At 50.3% G+C, this 18564-nt stretch overlaps 3 protein-coding genes across 7 annotated transcripts; 1 reads left to right on the forward strand and 2 right to left on the reverse strand.

Moving 5' to 3' along the window:
- Window positions 1-3461: 3461 nt before the first annotated feature.
- On the reverse strand, window positions 3462-8628 carry EIF2B4 (eukaryotic translation initiation factor 2B subunit delta). 5 transcript variants are annotated; one of them, XM_055327292.1, is made up of 13 exons: window positions 8541-8628; window positions 8117-8160; window positions 7652-7790; window positions 7255-7458; window positions 6300-6382; window positions 6038-6129; window positions 5688-5802; window positions 5410-5486; window positions 5116-5218; window positions 4726-4853; window positions 4408-4585; window positions 3828-4008; window positions 3462-3709 (listed from the first exon to the last, which is right to left on the reverse strand). In XM_055327292.1, the coding sequence occupies exons 1-13, from the start codon at window positions 8569-8571 to the stop codon at window positions 3510-3512; spliced, it is 1575 nt and encodes a 524-aa protein (XP_055183267.1). In that variant the 5' UTR covers window positions 8572-8628; the 3' UTR covers window positions 3462-3509. The 5 variants fall into 5 exon arrangements, with proteins under 5 accessions (XP_055183267.1, XP_055183266.1, XP_055183265.1 ...); XM_055327291.1 differs by having other exon boundaries at window positions 7255-7461; window positions 8541-8627; XM_055327290.1 differs by lacking the exon at window positions 8541-8628 and having other exon boundaries at window positions 8117-8277.
- Window positions 8629-8820: 192 nt separating this feature from the next.
- SNX17 (sorting nexin 17) lies at window positions 8821-14492 on the forward strand. The gene is made up of 15 exons (XM_055327295.1): window positions 8821-9022; window positions 9490-9564; window positions 10539-10656; window positions 11171-11235; window positions 11515-11625; window positions 11736-11826; window positions 11983-12070; window positions 12327-12396; window positions 12676-12768; window positions 12867-13070; window positions 13167-13292; window positions 13455-13532; window positions 13674-13748; window positions 13841-13882; window positions 13981-14492. The coding sequence occupies exons 1-15, from the start codon at window positions 8960-8962 to the stop codon at window positions 14092-14094; spliced, it is 1413 nt and encodes a 470-aa protein (XP_055183270.1). The 5' UTR covers window positions 8821-8959; the 3' UTR covers window positions 14095-14492.
- Window positions 14493-14597: 105 nt separating this feature from the next.
- ZNF513 (zinc finger protein 513) lies at window positions 14598-17985 on the reverse strand. The gene is made up of 4 exons (XM_055327294.1): window positions 17840-17985; window positions 17434-17589; window positions 15861-16448; window positions 14598-15769 (listed from the first exon to the last, which is right to left on the reverse strand). The coding sequence occupies exons 1-4, from the start codon at window positions 17892-17894 to the stop codon at window positions 14943-14945; spliced, it is 1626 nt and encodes a 541-aa protein (XP_055183269.1). The 5' UTR covers window positions 17895-17985; the 3' UTR covers window positions 14598-14942.
- Window positions 17986-18564: the final 579 nt, after the last annotated feature.

Genomic DNA, 18564 nt, shown 5'->3' on the forward strand with positions numbered 1-18564 from the left:
GTCTCTCTACTCCTGTTGCCTCAGATCAGGCCATCTTTGACTTAACTGCAAAATCTTTTATATTACTTGTATTCACTTTTGGAATAAGATATTCACGTGGCTCAAAATTCAAAGGATACATAGGGTATAAAGTAGAGATTCCCTTCTACCTGTCTCCACATGCACACAATCAGTTCCTAGTTACAGATGCAAGATATTTTATTTATACACATATGAAATGCATATATATCTTTACCATTTTAATTCAAACAATGAATACACACACTGTCCTGCATCTGCCTTCTTTTAACTGAGTGTACCTTGGAGATTGTCCTTTTTTTGGTATTAAAACCTTCCTCAGGGTAGTCCTGGTGGCTCAGTGATTTAGTGCCGCCTTCCGCCAAGGGCCTGATCCTGGAGACCCGGGATCGAGTCCCATGCCCGGCTCCATGCATGGAGCCTGCTTCGCCCTCTGCCTGTGTCTCTGCCTCTTTCTGTGTGTCTCATGAATAAATAAGTAAAATCTTAAAAAAACAAAACAAAACAAAAAAAAAAACCTTCCTCATTCTTTATTATGGCTGCTTAGTAATGATATAAATGTAGGAAATAGTTGACCCTTGAACACAGGGGTCAGGGGTGCTAACCCCTTTGCAGTGGAAAATCTCTCCCCAAATACCTTCCTGAATAGCCTGCTGTTGGCTGGAAGCCTATAAACTGTCAATACATATATATATTTTTAATATTTTTATTTTTAATTTTTTTTATTTATGATAGTCATACAGAGAGAGAGAGAGAGAGGCACAGACACAGGCAGAGGAAGAAGCAGGCTCCATGCACCAGGAGGCCGACGTGGGATTCGATCCCGGGTCTCCAGGATCACGCCCTGGGCCAAAGGCAGGCGCCAAACCGCTGCGCCACCCAGGGATCCCTCAATACATATTTTGTATGTCAATATGTATTATATACTGTTGTTCTTACAGTAAGCTAGAGAAAGGAAAATGTTAAAATCATAAGGAGAAAATACATTTACAGTACCGTAGCATAACAACAACAAATCGGTGGACCCACACAGTTCAAACCCATGTTGTTTAAGGGTCAACTATAATTTGAGTTAGTCCCTTGTTCTTATTAATGGGTATTTAGGTGGTTTCTAATCTTTTGCAATTGTAAACAATTCTGCTCCAAATAACCTGTTACTTCAAATGTGTAATCTATGGGTAGAAAGCATTATAAATTTCTGGAGGCAGAGTTGCTGGACCAAAGCTTTGATGCATTTATAATTTTGATTGACAAGCAATCTTTCTATTGATCTGTTTCTCTGCCTCTAATCTCTACCAGTTCTTTCTAAAGTATAGAGCTGACCCTGTGGATCCTCTGATTAATTTTAATGATTAATATGCTCAATAACTTAACCCATGAGCTGATAAATCTTTTTTTTTTTTTAAGAGAAAGCCAACTATTCTATAACTACACATTGTATGACACTGGAAGTAGTGATCAGTTCCTGTAAACTAGCAAATAAAAGGAAAGAAACATTTATCCCATCTTTCCAGTATGAACTATAATTCAGAATATTTAGAAGGAATTTTTTATTTTTTATTTTATTTTTTTTAAAGCAACTTTTTTTAATTTTTATTTATTTATGATAGTCACACACAGAGAGAGAGAGAGAGAGGCAGAGACACAGGCAGAGGGAGAAGCAGGCTCCATGCAACGGGAGCCCAACATGGGATTCGATCCCGGGTCTCCAGGATCGCGCCCTGGGCCAAAGGCAGGCGCCAAACCGCTGCGCCACCCAGGGATCCCAGAAGGAATTCTTTTTAGAAGATTATCAGCTAGCAACTTTGAAAAGAATCCTAGAATTAGGGGAAAAAATAATTTTGCATCCCCTAATGAAATAATCGAAGCAGTAACCACCAGTGAATGAAACCACTAAATGAAAACTTGAGAAAATTTAAAATGTCAAACTTTAAAACTGGATCCACTCAAAACTAAACAGCTATTATTTGCCTCCTGATGTGACCCTATATGAAATGCAACACCACTTATGAAGTATTCTTGCCCAAAAAGTTGAATGGAAATAGAGGGGTTAGAGGAATGAGTTAATTGACACCACATGGAAGCCAAAAGTCAAATCCAGTGGAGAACATTTTATAAGACAACCTTATTTCCGGAACAAATCTTGTCTGAGAACAGAAGGGAGGTTGAGGAGACTACTTCTGATTACAATAAATTGAATACCTGCTAACCAAATGTAATGTACAGATTTGTTTGGATCCTAATTCAAACAAACCAACTGTAAAAAAGCCAGTTTTTGAGACAATCAAGGAAATTTGATTATGGATTGAGCAATACCAAGAATTTAATAGGTATAACAACACAGTAAATGTCTGTATTTCTTACAGACACATACTGAGGTTTGTAGGAGTGAAATGATACAATATCTTGGATTTGCTCTAAAGTAACTTCAGCAAGGGAAAAAAAAAAAGGAAATAAAAAGCGAGCACACGTGGCCAATCTTGAAAATTATTGTTTCTGGGACAGGGATTCTTAGCACAGTTCACTCTACTGAGCTGTTTAAAATCGTTCAATAAAACACACACACGTACACACAAAACGGAGGACTCTCCCATTTTTTTAGACTAATCACAATGGTAAAGACTCACAGTCTGGCCCCAACACAACCTACCTTTGCAGCTTTATCTTTCACTCTCCACATAAGCCTCGGGTCTAGCTTCACTATACTGTACTTGACACTTTGGATTGGCCACTCTGTTTCTGAATTCAAGCTATTCCAGCTGCTGATGTGCCTTCCCATTCTTTTCCAACTGGGAAACTCCCTACCCTCATAGGTCACATGCTCCCTATGAAGTCCTCTCCAACCTTAATAGATTTCCTGGTATCATCTATGGTTGCCTCCGAGGAACACTGTTCATATGAATAGTGGAACTTCTCTCGTACTGCAGATACTATCCACTTCCACCATGATGAATGAATATTTGTCAATGGCAGATAGCATAGAAATTAGGGCACAGTCTTAATTTATAATTGCCTGAGATCACAGGCTGCTTGTTACTCTTATCCTGGACAAGTAACTCAGCCTCTCCATGCCTTAGCTGTGTTGCCTTGCCAAGTAGCAACCTCCATGTCTGTTTTCTTATCTGTAAAATTTCTTTTCATGGAGCTACCTTAACCTTCTCAAACAGATCAGAAAGGGATTAAAGCACTTTCCAACACGTAGGTACTCAATGTTAAAAATACTAAATAATATGTAATGACTTAATATATCAATATATTCTAATAATGATTCTAAAATACTAAAAATATCTCTCTGAGAAGAAAAAAAACAAAAATAAAATAAAATAATAGAAAATAAAATAAAATAAAAATATCTAATTTTTCCCTATATTCCTCCTCATACCTAGCTCAGTGTCTGTAACCTAAGTGATGGCGATACTAAAAGACATACAAAGGCACCCGAGTTTCTGAATGCAGGGAGTATGTCATTTATTGACCCTGTGTTCCCCCACTCACTGGTCGCTACTCTTGACTCGTAGAACAACCGGTACAGAACTGCAAGGAATCATCCCCAGCTCCGTGATCACCAGATCCACCAGTTCCGGGGGGGTCACGTCATAGACTAGATTTAACAACCGCAGGGACAGGTGGTTCTGCCAGTTAGCCAGGGCCACATGTTCTCCTCGCTCACAAAGCAGATCATCGGGGTCATCTGCAATGGGAGACATACCCATTTATGTCCTTGTAGAAAACAAGATATAGTTCAACCTTCCCTCCTCCCTCCCAAATCTCAGATCTTTGCCTTCTCTCTGCCCTCCTGGGCTCCTTACCTAGCTCATTAGAGACAAAAGCATCAGTCTGCACACGCTCACAGAACTTGTATGTTTCACAGCAGACCAGCACTGGCACATTATGGGCTCGTGCCACCAGGGCCAGCTGTGCTGTCCCTACCCGTGACATCACAGACCCGTTGGCCAGGAGTGCGTGAGCTCCCAATAGCACCTTAGAAACCTATTTATTTTGAACAGTGGAGAGGGGGAGAAAATGTGATATGTGAGTAATGCACAATCAGGTTCCCCACTTCCTGCCCAGGATAGCAATATTAAGGGCAATAACAGAACTTAATGATAGTTCTTCTTAGAAAACACCTGACCATTGACCCCACTGCACCTCCCACAAGAAAATAAAACTCTGAAGTTACTTTTGTCCTGTCTCCTCTTCATGGCTGCTAATTTACTGTTCATATGACACTGTGCTATAACATGTTGTAGATGTTTTTCCTATTAAATACAAACAAGACTATAAAAGTTTAGTATTTTTAAATAATTGTAACCTTGGGAAGACAGGATTTTATCTATACCACTACACCCTTTTACCTCCAACTTTGGAGTCCCTTTCCTCTGCCCTCACCTCTGGGAGCACATAGGAGGCTGCAGGAATCAGCAGGTAGGAGGCAGGGACCCCAGCACGGACCAGAGAACGTAGTGTGTGCCTTCCCTCCAGCCGTGGTCGGCTGTCCACCACTACCACCCGAAACCGCCGGCCCTTAGCCCAAGCCTCCTGAAGGATTCGTGATACCAGAGACGAGCTGGAGTGAATGGAGAGGAGGATTCAGTTATAGATGTCACTAACGGACAGGCAGCCAGCTCACTGCTAAAGGGCAAAGGGGCAATCTTTTCTTCAGATTGTTATACCCCCCAATTTTCTGTCATAGGGTCCGGACCATACCATCCATATACCAGGATCACATCTCCATTATTGATCTTCTTATAAGCAAAGCGGGAAATTGCCTGAGCTGCAAGCACAATCTTCTCTTGCACATACCGATCAATGGCTGCTCGAAGTTCTGACTTGGCCTAAATGGATTAAGATGCTTAGGGAACAAGAAATGGACACATTTCTTCCTTTGATGATCATGCCAGATGCTTGAGTATGTGTACAATGATGGTTGAAAGTGGGCCAAAAGGGGGCCCAAAGGTGGCATAAGTCAGCCAGCCCAACCACTTCCTTAACCCTGGACCAGGGCAGAATGGCCTCACTGTCACTTCTGGGAGTCCTGATTGTGTTTCTCAGCTGTACCCTCAGGGGTATGCTTTGCTCATTCCTCATATTCATCACCTCCTCTTCCCGCTTGAAGCTGCTCACACCCGTGATCTCCTTGTTAAGGAACTTGATGGCGTTGTACATGCTTGCTGACAGGGGACGGCACTGAGTCAGGAAGCTACAAAGACAATACCTCGCGTTTGTGTGACTCTATAATGTGCGACTCTACAACTTACATTCGTGCTTAAATATGTTTTCTTTAATAAAGAAGACAAAAAACAGAAAAATAAGAGGTAAAAGAGCAAGAGAGAGGGTACAAAAAGAGGACTAGGTGAGGGGGGCAGCAGACTTGGGAGTGGTTGTCCTTACCTGAAGTAGGGCTTTAGTTTATTCACTAGATCCCTTGAGAGTTCTTCATTGGGAGGTGTTGTGTAATCTTGAATTACCTATAAGGTACACAAAGTTATCAGCAAAACATCTCCTAATAAAGGGCTCTGAAAGGGGGCTAAGGCAAGTTTCACTGAACAAAGCGTTCTGAGGGTGGAGTCATTCCCTCTGGCCCTCAGAGATTACTTTGGGTAAGAGGAATCTGGGGTAGTGCTGGGGAAGGTGGGACTGGGTCACAAAGGGAACAAGACAGGGCTTACCTGCTGCAAGGCACGAAGCAGGGCAATACACCGGGCATTGGAGCCACTGACCAGGCCCTGGGAGTACTGCAGGCCGAGTCGCACCATGGCTGGGTGGATCACAGAGGATGGGATGCTGATGGGATGGCGGTGTCACACACTTTGCAAGGGAGCTTGAGCACCTACTGCCCACCTGCCCCTGATGAAAAGGAACTTCCTTCACTAGCACAGACACCCCCATTTCCTCTAGAGCTTTGCCTTGTGTGCAGGCTTCTTCCCATAGACCCCATCTCAAATTTCCAGTCACTTTCAATACTAAGTTACCAAAACTCCTAGAACTTAAAAGTTACAACAATTTCATAGAATCCTACCTCATATATTGAGTCAGAGAGTTTTGTCTGCTGTACTGGGGTAGGTGGGAGAAAAGACTGACTTTGGATCCATAATCGTTTCGTGTAGGAACCTTGACAAAATAAGAGACAGGACCAATGGAAAATAAATAAACAGTGAGGCTACTTGGCCCCAAATACCCTGTCTTCTTCAGGGTATCATTTGTCTCGAGCACCTTTCCCCCCTTCCTCTATCCCATCTCCCTTAGGCAATTTCTGGTCAGGCATTGAAACCACTTCCTACCTGTTGCTGCTCTGGTTTTTTAGCAAGCCTTCTCAGAAGCGTAAGGTCATCAACCTGAGTGTGCTCAGGGAGACGCTTCACTCCTAAAAGATAATGACCATGTTTTCAAGACACTGTAGGTGATAATGAGAAATCTGCTTTTAAGGAATAAGGGACATCAAGAAAGATGGATGGGGGAGATGAAAAATGGGGGAAAAAAAGAGTAGAAGAAATAGAGATAGGATGAGGTTGAGTGGAGAATTCTGAACTCTTGGTCCCAAGGCTAAGAATGGGAAGGGAGAAGTGTTTTACTGTGGGAAAGCCTGAGCTAACACAAGAATTAAAATAAAAACAGACGGACACCTGGGTGGCTCAGCGGTTTAGCGCCTGCCTTCAGCCCAGGGTGTGATCCTGGAGTCTCGGGATCAAGTCCCACATCGGGCTCCCCGCACGGAGCCTGCTTCTCCTTCGGTCTGTGTCTGCCTCTCTCTCTCTCTCATTAATAAGTAACTAATCTTTAAAAAAGAATAATAAAATCAAAACAGAGGGATGCCTGGGTGGCTCAGCAGTTGAGCATCTGCTTTCAGTTCAGGGCATGATCCCAGGGTCGGGAGATTGAGTCACGTATCAGGCTCCTTGCAAGGAACATGCTTCTCCCTCTGCCAATGTCTCCGCCTCTTTCTTTGCGTCTCTCATAAATAAATAAATAAAATCTTTTTTTTTTTTTTAATTTTTATTTATTTATGATAGTCACACACACAGAGAGAGAGGCAGAGACACAGGCAGAGGGAGAAGCAGGCTCCATGCACTGGGAGCCCGATGTGGGATTCGATCCCGGGTCTCCAGGATCGCGCCCTGGGCCAAAGGCAGGCGCTAAACCGCTGCGCCACCCAGGGATCCCAATAAATAAATAAAATCTTAAAACAAAACAAACAAACCAAAAAAAAACAGAGGTCTTGAAACGAAGGGAAGGTACCTGAAGGGGTTTCTCCAGCAGTGCTGGGGCAGGCCCGAGGTGGTGGCCCTCCTTGTTCTCCTTTCCTTGCCTGTTTCAGGGCCCGCTCAGCCTCCTGCTTAGCCCGCCGTTCAGCACGAAGTTCAGCTTTACTTCGACCAGTTGGAACTTTCTCCCCAGCAGTGGCCAACTGACTGCCTGGTACTGGCAGTTCTTTGGCTGGGCCTACTAAAGACAGAAAGAAGACGTGCCCAAGCCCCAGGCAGGTAGTATCTATGCCCCAGCCAAAGCTTCTCTGCTCATCTAAATTTCCTTACTGCCCACTTGTTCAAACCAACTTTGTCCCGTCTCCTCCTCTTCTCTCCCACACATCCCTCTACGAGTTCCACACCCCAGTCATTTAAAAAAGCCTTCGCACCTTGCTGCTGGGCTTCAGGTACAGCAGGGGCAGTTTTTTCTGATTCTGCTCCCTTTTCCTCCTTCCGTTTCTTCTTCTGCTGTTTTTTTTCCTTCCGAAGCTGCAACTTCTCTTCTTGGGTCATCTCCCTCCCCACTGCCTGAGACACAAACATAGAATACAGCTCTTCCCCAAGTCCAAAGATAAAAAAACAAAAACAAAATACTACTGGTGCCTTCCAAAATTCCCATAAGGTAAAGCCCCCAATCCTGACTCCAGCTGTTAACAAGATTACATCCCATAGAGATGGAAGCTTCTCCTCCAGGTTCAGAGTCACATACTGTTAGGGATGAAAAAAAAAAAAACTAAAAATCTGGCGTTCCGGAGAAATAAAGTGAAACGGGGATGGAGGCTGGGGCCCAATGAAGCTGCCACAGCCTCCTGCGTAGAGCCTGACAGGCGTTTTCCGAGGGCGCTCTCACTTACCCCAGGCCGAGTAGAAAGCTCCGCCTTCATCCCAGACCCCGAATCTGCATCAGAAAACAGATCACAAAGTGAGCCTGAGAGGCTCCGGGAGGGTTTGTAGGAGCTCGTACTCGCCGCGGCTGGCTGCTGGGTCTGCATGACCACGGCTCCGCCACCAGGCGGGAGGCAAGCCAGGGATCCGCGTGGAGACGCAAGGTGCGGCAATATCAAAGGAAGGCGGGGGAGGCAGCCGGCCCGGGCCCCCGCCCTTCTCTCCAGAGCCAGGCCGGACGCGGCGCGGGGCTGCGCCCCAGGCAGTACACCCCAGAGTCCGGAGAGGCACCGGAACGGAGCGACAGGACCCAGAGGGACTCAGGGCTCGGCCGAAGCCGTCCGCTGCGCGGCGGCTCGCGTACCTGTTCGTGTGCCCCCGCCCTTCACTCACCCTCACGAACAGCCACAGCCACGGCAGCCATCACCCTTGGTCCTAGGCTCCGCCCGCCGCGGTCCCGGGGCCTACAGCGCCACCTGGGCCGACCCCCGCGGCGCACAGCCCTCCGCGGACTACAATCTCCGACGTGCACTGGGGCCCCGCCCTGGGCTACGGGCGCCGATTAGGGCCCTCTCAGCTTTGGGCTCCCGGGCGTGGCAGTCGGCTCTTGCTCTTTAGACTACAGTTCCCAGCATGCTGGGGGCGCTGCGCCCCGGAGCGGACGTCCCACCACCCTTCCCACCTCCGATCTCAGCACCCCCCCCCAAAATGGCGAGTGAGGCAGCGGGGACGCGCTGAGCGGCGGAGGCGAGCGTGTAAAGCCGCTGCGGCCCTGTCAGTCCGGAGCCCGGCTGGGCCCTGCCGCAGGGAACATGCACTTTTCCATTCCTGAAACCGAGTCCCGCAGCGGGGACAGCGGCGGCTCCGCCTATGTGGTGAGGAGCGGCCGGAGCCGGGCCGGGCAGGGGCGGGGATAACGGGCCGGAGCCCTCTCCGAGCGGCCTCCGAGGCCTGGCCGCCACCCTTGGGGCCTGGTCCCAAGCCGCCGACTGCCGACGGCTTCGCTAGGAGCTTATATCCCGTCTCAGATGCGCCCACAGGTCGCCCCATCTCCTCCAGGTCCTTTGTTCGCCCGCGTCGTCTCCCCCTGGATGGGCTGCGGCCGCTCTGGTGGGCGTCATTGGCCTCTTGGGGAGGGAGACTGCGACACTAGGGCCCGAGTTGCCCCCGGGCTGGTCCTTCTGCTTTAGAACTTGACCCTGGGGAAACAGACTAATAAACCCTCGGACAATCTCGGTGCGTTACTCAGGCGTAGCTTGTGCCAGACGACTTCTGGCCAGGGTTTTCAAGGGGGTCGCCCAGACCGAGACCCTAAAACGCTTGCCTGCTTTTGTGTCTTCAGGCCTATAACATTCACGTGAATGGAGTCCTGCATTGCCGGGTGCGCTACAGCCAGCTCCTGGGGCTGCACGAGCAGGTGGGACCAGCACCCCTGCCTTGAGGCAGCTTTCAAGCCCTTTCCTACACCTGGGCATCGGTGTCTCCATTTCTCCCCACTTGGCTTCCTTGTAGATTGTTCCCCTTTAATCACTGCCGCTGGGGAGGATCTGGTGCTTTATCTTAGGATTGACATTTCCGGGGAACTCCCTAAGAAGCTTACTGTCTGCTGCTGTAACTGCTCTTCCTTATATTCACATCCGCCTTTCTGCTTCCCTGTCGGCAGTCTTACTTCATTCAGCCTTTGCCTGTGCATGGAAAAACCGACCTCCCCCCTCCCTTCTTTGCTGCCAAAGCACATTCCTCTGTCATCTGAGCTGCAACTTGAAATTCTTTTCCCTTCTCATACAGATCATTCACGGATCCTTCTGTGTTCTTTAGCTCATTTCAGTGGCCTAGCTGTTCAGTTATCCTTATGTATCTCTGACGCAATGTTTCTATGTTCTCCTCACCAGATTTCGAGCTCTCTTCAACTCAGTACAGAGTCCTGGTTCTACTGATGACTAGCTGTGCAGCCTTGAACAATTTCTTTGGGCCTAGTTTTTAAGACCTAAAAATGTATTTGTCGGTCTGCAAAGTCCGTTTAAGTCTTAAAACCTTTTGTGAACCTGTTTTGCTATATTTAACTGGGAACATAAATTTTCCTTAAAAAGCTCTTTGGTTCCAGTGAGGGTTCAATGAACACAGTCTTGCTAGATAATCAAAGGTTTTCCCTAGGCCCTGGCCCTACACAAACCCTACCCACACCGTGAAGGGGCTGACGTGTACATAGTAAGATAAGAAAGAACTTATGTTAAGGACACTCCGAGAAAGGAATGATTTCCTGGATAACTAGGGTACATGGGGGAGGGAGGGAAGGGAAAGGGAGCCTAAAAGAACATTGTGACTGACTGTGGATTGTGTCTTCTCTTTTGCTATGTTTATGTGAAGGGTTGTATCTCTTTCTCCAAATAGCTTCGGAAGGAGTATGGGGCCAATGTCCTTCCTGCATTTCCCCCAAAGAAGCTTTTCTCTCTGACACCTGCTGAGGTGGAACAAAGGAGAGAGCAGTTAGAGAAGTACATGCAAGCTGGTGAGTGGCTGGAGGGAACTTTAGGCTGTGTTGATAGCTATGGAAAGAGACTCAAAACAACTGGTTCTGTAGACTTGGCCTAAATTAATTTCTACATCTGGGGATTCTCTTGATTTGTTAATTAGGAAAAGTAAATAGCATGTAGGAATGCTCTAGGTATTTGTAAAGCTATTTGGTCAATATACTAATACAGTTTGGAAATACCACTGTAACACTATGTAGCCTTAAAGCAGTTTAGATTGGTGGGGAGAACTGAATTTGTATCTGACATGCTTTAGATTAACATCATTGTTATTTCCCTAGTTCTATAGACTGGACTCAACTAGATGGCAGCCAAGGGTGGGGCAGGTGAAGAATTTATGCAAACAGTGAGTGAGGTGAGGCCAGCTGGGGGATGTGACAGGCCATCATCAGCCCAGGAAATGGGGTAGGGGAGGAAACTACCAAGAAAAGAGCTGGGGGGAGTCAAGAGAGAGTTCTAAATTACTGGAACATTGTTCTCTTGTCCCCTCAGTTCGGCAGGACCCACTGCTTGGGAGCAGTGAGACCTTTAATAGCTTCCTGCGTCGGGCACAACAGGTAAGGCTCTGGGTGGGACCGAGATTTAAGGGAAGCATTTTCCTATAGGGCCATGTCATTTTAAGGCAGTGGCTACAGAGAAATCATCTTGGCACCTATTTTTTTATGGGATGGGACTTTTGCTGTACCAGTGAGATCAAGAAAACCCAGCCTATAATTAAGCAGCTGAGAATAAAGACACTAGGAAGGACCTAGACATGAGTTGGGGATGGGTCAGAGCTAGACATGGGGCAGGTGTTAACAAGGTGGTGCCTCTGTTCTTATGTATGTTCACACCAGGAGACACAGCAGGTCCCCACAGAGGAGGTTTCCTTGGAAGTGCTGCTCAGCAACGGGCAGAAAGTTCTGGTCAATGTGCTAACTTCAGATCAGACTGAAGATGTCCTAGAGGTGAAGTACTTGTATTGCAGTGCCCCACCTCCCCTGCACCCCAGGGTTCCAGGTTTAGGGGTAATTGTAACAGCCAGTATGATGAGCTGTACTTGCTTCCTGATTCCTAGGCTGTGGCTGCAAAACTGGATCTTCCAGATGACTTGATTGGATATTTTAGTCTCTTTCTAGTTCGAGAGAAAGAGGATGGAACCTTTTCTTGTGAGTTTCTGTGGACTTGACTGCTTCCTTGTGCTTCTAGGGGTAAATTTGCCCTGCCAATTCCTCCCAAAATACGACATTTCCTCAGGGCTCCTCTTTTGACTTTTCTCTCCTTGAATCTCATGACATTTTCCTTTTTTTCTTTTTAACCCATAGTCGTACGGAAGTTGCAAGAGTTTGAGCTGCCTTATGTGTCTGTTACCAGCCTTCGGAGTCACGAGTATAAGATTGTGCTAAGGAAGAGGTCAGGGCTGGGCTTGGAGGAGGGGGAGGTACTGGATTGGATTACTGGGCCATGTACTAAGAAGAACCTGGACAAGGGGATAGTGCTGGGTGTTTCTACTAGGCCTTCCAGGCTTCTTCTCACTATATAACCATTTGCCCGATAGTTCTAGATTATTCCTGTCCTCTTTTTTTGTTGTTGTTCCTGTCTTCTATCTGCATCTCTTGCCTTACCCCAGCTTAGCCCCGTTACCCCTTTCCACCCCTTGGCCTCACAGTTATTGGGACTCTGCCTATGATGACGATGTCATGGAGAACCGGGTTGGCCTGAACCTGCTATATGCTCAGGTGAGCTTGGAGCTGCCTCAGAACCCTTCCCCTGAAATAGATACTGGTGTCCCCACTCTGCAAAGAAAACTTTTCATGTCTTTACTTCCAGTTCTGGGGAGAGTTCCTAGAATACTGTCAGGGCACCTGGCAACAACCTCCCTACTTTGTAAGCTGCTATAGTCAAGGTCTTACTGCAAGGAGGTCACTCAAGCATGGGGCTAAGGATCAGGCTGGACAGAGGTAACTGGACCTCTCATTGGAAGCCCCCAACCCCCTCATCCCTTCTCTCTACTGTAGACAGTATCAGACATTGAGCGTGGGTGGATTCTGGTCACCAAGGAGCAACACCGGCAGCTCAAATCTCTGCAAGAGAAGGTCTCCAAGAAGGAGGTGGGCCCGTTTTCCTGTCTCCTTCCAAGGGCTGTTTTCTGACACACACACCCCACTCCCCCGCCGCTGACCCACCCCGCGTGGTGACTGGGTTTCAGTTCCTACGACTGGCTCAGACCCTGCGGCACTATGGCTACTTGCGCTTTGATGCCTGTGTGGCTGACTTCCCAGAGAAGGACTGTCCCGTGGTGGTGAGCGCAGGCAACAGTGAGCTCAGCCTCCAGCTCCGCTTGCCTGGCCAGCAACTCCGTGAAGGCTCCTTCCGGGTCACCCGCATGCGGTGCTGGCGGGTCACCTCCTCTGTGAGTTGGGGTAGGCCTTTGGGATGGTGGCCTGGCAAGCCTTGAGCTTTGGGATTGGTCAGGATGATCTCAGCCTAACTCTCCTTTGTCTCCCAGGTGCCACTGCCCAGTGGAAGCACAAGTAGCCCAGGCCGGGGCCGGGGTGAGGTGCGCCTGGAACTGGCTTTTGAATACCTCATGAGCAAGGACCGGCTACAGTGGGTCACCATCACCAGCCCCCAGGTGTGAGCTCACCCTCAGGCCTCCTCTGGAGCCCATTGCACCGTCTCTTAGATACCCAAGTCTAGGGCTTCCAGGACTCCATGTGAGTGGGAGCCCTTGTCTTAGGGGTGCTGGGCTCAGAATGACAACTCTAGTCAGGCTGAGCTCTCTTCTTGCCCTCAGGCTATCATGATGAGTATCTGCTTGCAGTCCATGGTAGATGAACTGATGGTGAAGAAATCTGGTGGCAGCATCAGGAAGGTAAGCCAACAGGTGTGGACCAGGCAGCTGAGTGGTTGTGCTCTCCCTACCTCTTGTCTTAGGGCTTCTCCCAAGAGGAAGAAGTGATAGGGATTCCAAAGAGATTCTGTCCTTATCAGCACTTCGTGTCTCCATCCCTAGATGCTGCGCCGGCGAGTGGGGGGCACCCTGAGACGCTCAGACAGCCAGCAAGCAGTGAAGTCCCCACCCCTGCTTGTAAGTATCACTTTCAGATCAGTACCCCATCTCCCAGCCTTGCCTTATTTTCCCCACTGAGGTCTCTGACACCTCTGCCTCTCCTTCCCCAGGAGTCACCTGATGCCAGCCGGGAGTCCATGGTTAAACTCTCAGTGAGTTTCCCATGAGGGTTGGTGAGGTTGGTGGTTGGTGTTGGTAGGGGGATCTCACCGAGGCTTGAGTCCTGACCCCAACCCTACCTTTGTTACAGAGCAAGCTGAGTGCCGTGAGCTTGCGGGGGATTGGCAGTCCCAGCACAGATGCCAGTGCCAGTGATGTCCACGGCAATTTTGCCTTCGAGGGCATTGGAGATGAGGATCTGTGATCTCCAGTGCTCAGATGTCTGCCCTGTACCCTGGAGGAATGTTCAGAAACTTGCCCTGTGCCTGTATCCCCCAAGCCAGGGGCGGGAGGGGTCTTTTCTTTCCTTCCTTCCCCTTTCTTCTCTTGGCCAGGGGCTTCCTAACCCACCTTCCCTTCCACCCTCTGGGCTGGCTGCACAAAGGATTCTTCTCTTTCCAGAGCTAGCCCGCAATGCCAAATTAGCATTTAGTATTTTGCACAAACTCCCAAGGGACCATGGCTACCTGCCTTGGGGAGGAACCACAGCTTCCCCTGGGGCTGCTTCTGGCTTCTTGGGGCCATGGGCCAAGGGGATGGGCAGAGGTCTATGTATAGTCTGGCCCAGCTCCCCATCATTAAACTCAGCCTGATTGCTGCCTACCTCTGGTTCCCTTTCACTGCCCTCCCCCCTCCCCATCATGGCACAGACTGCTGTGCTAAGGTGAGGTGGAGCTGTGCTTGCCACTGCCAATTCAGCATAGACATGGCTTTGTTAGTGTTTCCTTTATTATAAAGCACTGAAATAAGTTAAATAAACAGGTGGGAGGCTGGGCAGTCCCCCAGCCAGTTCCTCTGCTGCCCCTGGGAGCAGTGGAGGTGAATACAGGGCCCTTCTCACTGAGCTCATTAAGTGCATCAGTCAAGTAAGGCCCCTGGTCCATATGGGCCCCTTGCCCATGGGGTTTGGGCTGGTCCATATAGTGCCTAGGGTAGTCTGTGGAGCCCCTGGCCAGCGGGGGAGGAAGTAGAAGGTGGCTTCTGGTCCATCTGTATAAAACGTACAGGAGAGTCAGGGCTAATCCACAGGGCCCTGAGGGAGAACAACCTAGTTCAGGGTGAGTCTGTATGGAGAGTCCGGCTACCTGCAGTGCTCAGGGGTGTGGGACCCCGAGAGCTCAACACAGAGGAGGGGCTATGAGGCGGGGCCCAACCCTCAGAGGCAGAGAGGCCAGGCCCTCCTGCCCCACCATGGCCATGCACCTTCTGGTGGCGTTTGTAGTTGTCCCAGTGGCCTGTGGTGTAGGCGCAGGTGGCACAGCGGAAGGGCTTCTCGCCTGTGTGCCGCAGCATGTGGCGTTTGAGGTTCATGCTCTGATTGCAGCTGTAGTTGCAAAGGCTACACCGAAAAGGTTTGTCCCCAGAGTGGATACGACCATGACGCTTGAGGTTGGCCAGGTTGCCACAGGCATAGGGGCAGAGGGGGCACTTGTAGGGCTTCTCTCCTGTGTGGACACGCTGGTGCCGTTTCAGGTTATCCAGATGAGCAGAGGCATAGGGACAGCGAGCACAGCGGAAAGGCTTCTCGCCACTGTGCGTCTTCATATGCCGAGCCAGGTGGTTGGGATAGTGGGTGGCAAAAGGGCAGAGGCTACAGGCGAAGCCTTTGTCACTGGGGCCCTGGGGTCCCCCGCTGGCACCCCCTCCGGCCTCTCCTCGCATGCAGCGCCCACACATGGCAGCTCCCAGCCGACTACCCTCCCCCTCCTCCAGCTCTTGTCCACAGTTCCGGCAGGTCCAAGGGAACAGCAGCTCTGGCAGTGGTTCTGATCCAGTCCCACAGAGGCCCTCCCCTTCACCCCGCAGCTGCCCACAGTCCGGCAGGAAACTGGCACCACCTGGTGGCACATGGAGGCTCAAATCTGGAAGCAGCAGAGCATCTGTGGAGACAATGAGGCCTGAGCCATGAATCCGAATATCCCTAGGGCCACCCACCCATGTCCCAGGTTCTTTTGGTTACCAGCTTTTTACCTTCAGGTCGCCGGGGCACTGCCCCCTCCTGCTCTGTGGGACTGGGAGGCCGGGTGGGACGTGGAGCACAGCAGCGGAAGCCACAGGTCGGGCAGGGAGGAGTGGGGGGCCCCGCATGGGTGCGCTGATGCCGCCTCAGGTTGCCCAGGCTGCTGCAGGCAAAGGGGCAGTGGGGACAGCGGTAGGGCTTCTCGCCAGTGTGGGTGCGGGTATGTCGCGTCAGGTTGACGAGCTGGGCTGAGGCGTAGGGGCAGCGGCCACAGCGGAACGGCTTCTCCCCGCTGTGTGTCTGCATGTGCCGCTTCAGGTGGCTCGAGTAGTGGGACACGAAGGCGCAGAGGCGGCATGAGTATAGTAGCCGTGGGGGCAGCGGGGGCCCCCCACCCGGCCCTCCTGCCCCACAACACGGCCCCTCACCTGTCGGCCCCCCACACAGCTGGCAGGCTGGGCCTGGCCTCTCACCCCTGGCCTCCCCTGGACCCCTGGCTGGTTCTTCAACTTCACTCTCGGCACTTAGTGGCCGGCCACCCCCAGACTCGTCATCACTCAGCCCGTAGGGAAGCCCAGGCCTGGCCCCCAGAGAGTCTCCTGGTAAGACATAAGAAGAGACATCAACACGGGGTAGGACCAGGCTCCAAACTTGCGTTCTCAGTGGTCTCCCCCTTGCGTGGTCCCACCCTTTACTTCAGTGATCCTGAAAACTGAATTATCTGCTTCTGAGTTCGTACTAACCTAGTGATGACAGCTGTACCTAACTCCACTGCACAGAAAAAGGTCAAAGGCTCACAGTGGACCACAGACTGAAATGAATCAATAATGTAATTAGCTGATTCTTGGAATAAGAAAGTAAAAATACACAACGCAGAGGCCTGAGACCTTATTTTAAGCTCTATATTAGTAAGATCCTTTTCAGTACAGAACTGATTATAAAATAAAAACGATGTCAAGGGTGAGGCAAAATCTGGAATGCTGTGGTAACAAAATAATGTACCTAAAAGATGGATTTTCTTTTACATGGATTCCCTCAATAACTTTCAAAAACATCCTTCATATAGGTGACATAAGTGGGTAGGTGGTGCAGCAAATTAGGATGGGGTGATGTTAAGATCACTGGGAAAAGGAATGTGCAAGAATACTTGAGGGTAGGGACCAAAACCTCAATAACAAAGCTTATAATACTGCAGGTGAAGGGGAATTAGATTAGCCATAACTTAATTTGAATAAGATATTATTTCCCTGAACCTCTTAAAGTAAACTTCACATAAGGAATGTGCTAGGCAGGAAAACAAGGTTATTAAAAGGGCATTAACTTTTAACCAGTTGCTCCATGTGATTGATCCCCTGTCCTATTCATACCACCTTTGGACCAGGCCCCAGAACTTCCCCTCAACAAAGTGATGGAGCTCACTGGACCCTTAGGCAAGTGAAAAAGTCTAGCTCAAATCTAAACCAAATCACCCCTAGTTTGTGGCACTGTTCCGTGTTTTGCTCACTGGCACTAAATCCTAATCGACCTCTTGAAGGACTGAGGTTCTGGTGGTCTCTAATCCTTGATCAAGTCCCTCAAACCCACCTTCAGAGTCTCTCTCGAAGCCCATAAGCTGGTCGCTGTTGCCGTCACCTTCCTCCTCTTCCTCTTCCTCCTCAAACTCCAGATCCTGGCCTAGTAGCAAATCACTCTCCAATACCAGGGCCCCGGGTCCTTCATCGAGGGAGTCTTCAGTATCCACTGAAGAGGGGAGGGGGCTTGAAGATTCTCCCTCAGGAACCGTGCCCATCATCCACACCCCGGGAGCCAGCGCTCGCAGCCCGTACTTCCCGAACTCGCAGACCCTCTCGGGTTCCCTTAGTAGCTCGGTAGGAAGCTAGGAATCCAGATCGCCCACCCCATACCTCAGGAGTCCCCCTCCACCCCGACCTGAACCCACTCCACTGACCCCACCCCCGCTCCTCCCCCCTCGCGGCCCCTGACCCCTGACCTTTGACCCCCTCGCATTTCACGGGCTGCGGGTGGCTCTGCTTCCTTCGGGGCATCGTGACCGGCTCCAGCCCGACGCGCCTCCGGCCTGTGGCCGCCCGGCCCCGCCCCTCCCAATCCGGCCTGCCCGCCCGCCCTTCTTCTCAGGGCCCGCGGGCCGCCCCCATGCAGCGGCGCGGGCCCTGGGCAGCCCCTGCCCTGGCCCCGGCGCCCAGCTCAGGCCGCTCCCGCCGCCGCCGCCGCGTCCATTCATGGAGCCCCCTACCCCCCCTACGGAGACCAGCTGGTACCTCCGTCCTCGCTTCCGCTTCCGCTTCCGCAAAGCCACACGGGACATGTAGTCCGCGGAAAGCAGAAGCGGCGAAGACGTCCACAGCGTGACCAGGAAGTGATTGTGACGAAAAGCAGCCGAGCCAATCAGAAATGAGATAGAAACCAGGCGGGTGAGGAGGGCCAGAGAAGCCCTTGGCCTTGCTTTCAGTCTTGAGTTGCCCGGCTGGTCCTAACCCCTACCTGGAGGAAGTAGGAAACTATTCCTGACTCCGAAAGGGAGTGAGGATGAGCCGCGACGCTAGGCCAGTCTGCCCAGCAGCGTGGGGAGCTGCAATAACTTGGGCCCTCTCTGCCCACCCCCCACCCTACCCACCCCCACCCCCACCCCGCGCGCGCGCCCGCACACACACAGACACACACACACACACACCACCAAGGAGGTAGTCTGGGGCT

This window comes from Nyctereutes procyonoides, unplaced genomic scaffold (genome assembly GCF_905146905.1).
Source record: "Nyctereutes procyonoides isolate TBG_1078 unplaced genomic scaffold, NYPRO_anot_genome, whole genome shotgun sequence".
In the NCBI taxonomy this organism is placed as follows: domain Eukaryota; kingdom Metazoa; phylum Chordata; class Mammalia; order Carnivora; family Canidae; genus Nyctereutes; species Nyctereutes procyonoides.

Excerpts from the sequence above, each read along its gene's own strand:
- EIF2B4 (XM_055327289.1), bottom strand. The coding sequence starts at position 8,254 with ATGCAGACCCAGCAGCCAGCCGCGGCGAGTACGAGCTCCTACAAACCC. Across the intron at positions 5,803-6,037 it reads TCTCTGACTCAATATATGAG|CATCCCATCCTCTGTGATCC; the intron begins GTAGGATTCTAT and ends CCATCCCATCAG. Across the intron at positions 4,586-4,725 it reads GTGATCCTGGTATATGGATG|CTCGTCTCTGGTATCACGAA; the intron begins GTATGGTCCGGA and ends CATTCACTCCAG.
- SNX17 (XM_055327295.1), top strand. The coding sequence starts at position 8,960 with ATGCACTTTTCCATTCCTGAAACCGAGTCCCGCAGCGGGGACAGCGGC. Across the intron at positions 10,657-11,170 it reads AGAGAAGTACATGCAAGCTG|TTCGGCAGGACCCACTGCTT; the intron begins GTGAGTGGCTGG and ends TTGTCCCCTCAG. Across the intron at positions 13,883-13,980 it reads AGTCCATGGTTAAACTCTCA|AGCAAGCTGAGTGCCGTGAG; the intron begins GTGAGTTTCCCA and ends CCTTTGTTACAG.
- ZNF513 (XM_055327294.1), bottom strand. The coding sequence starts at position 17,894 with ATGCCCCGAAGGAAGCAGAGCCACCCGCAGCCCGTGAAATGCGAGGGG. Across the intron at positions 17,590-17,839 it reads GAAATGCGAGGGGGTCAAAG|TGGATACTGAAGACTCCCTC; the intron begins GTCAGGGGTCAG and ends TCCCCTCTTCAG. Across the intron at positions 15,770-15,860 it reads AGTGCCCCGGCGACCTGAAG|ATGCTCTGCTGCTTCCAGAT; the intron begins GTAAAAAGCTGG and ends TTGTCTCCACAG.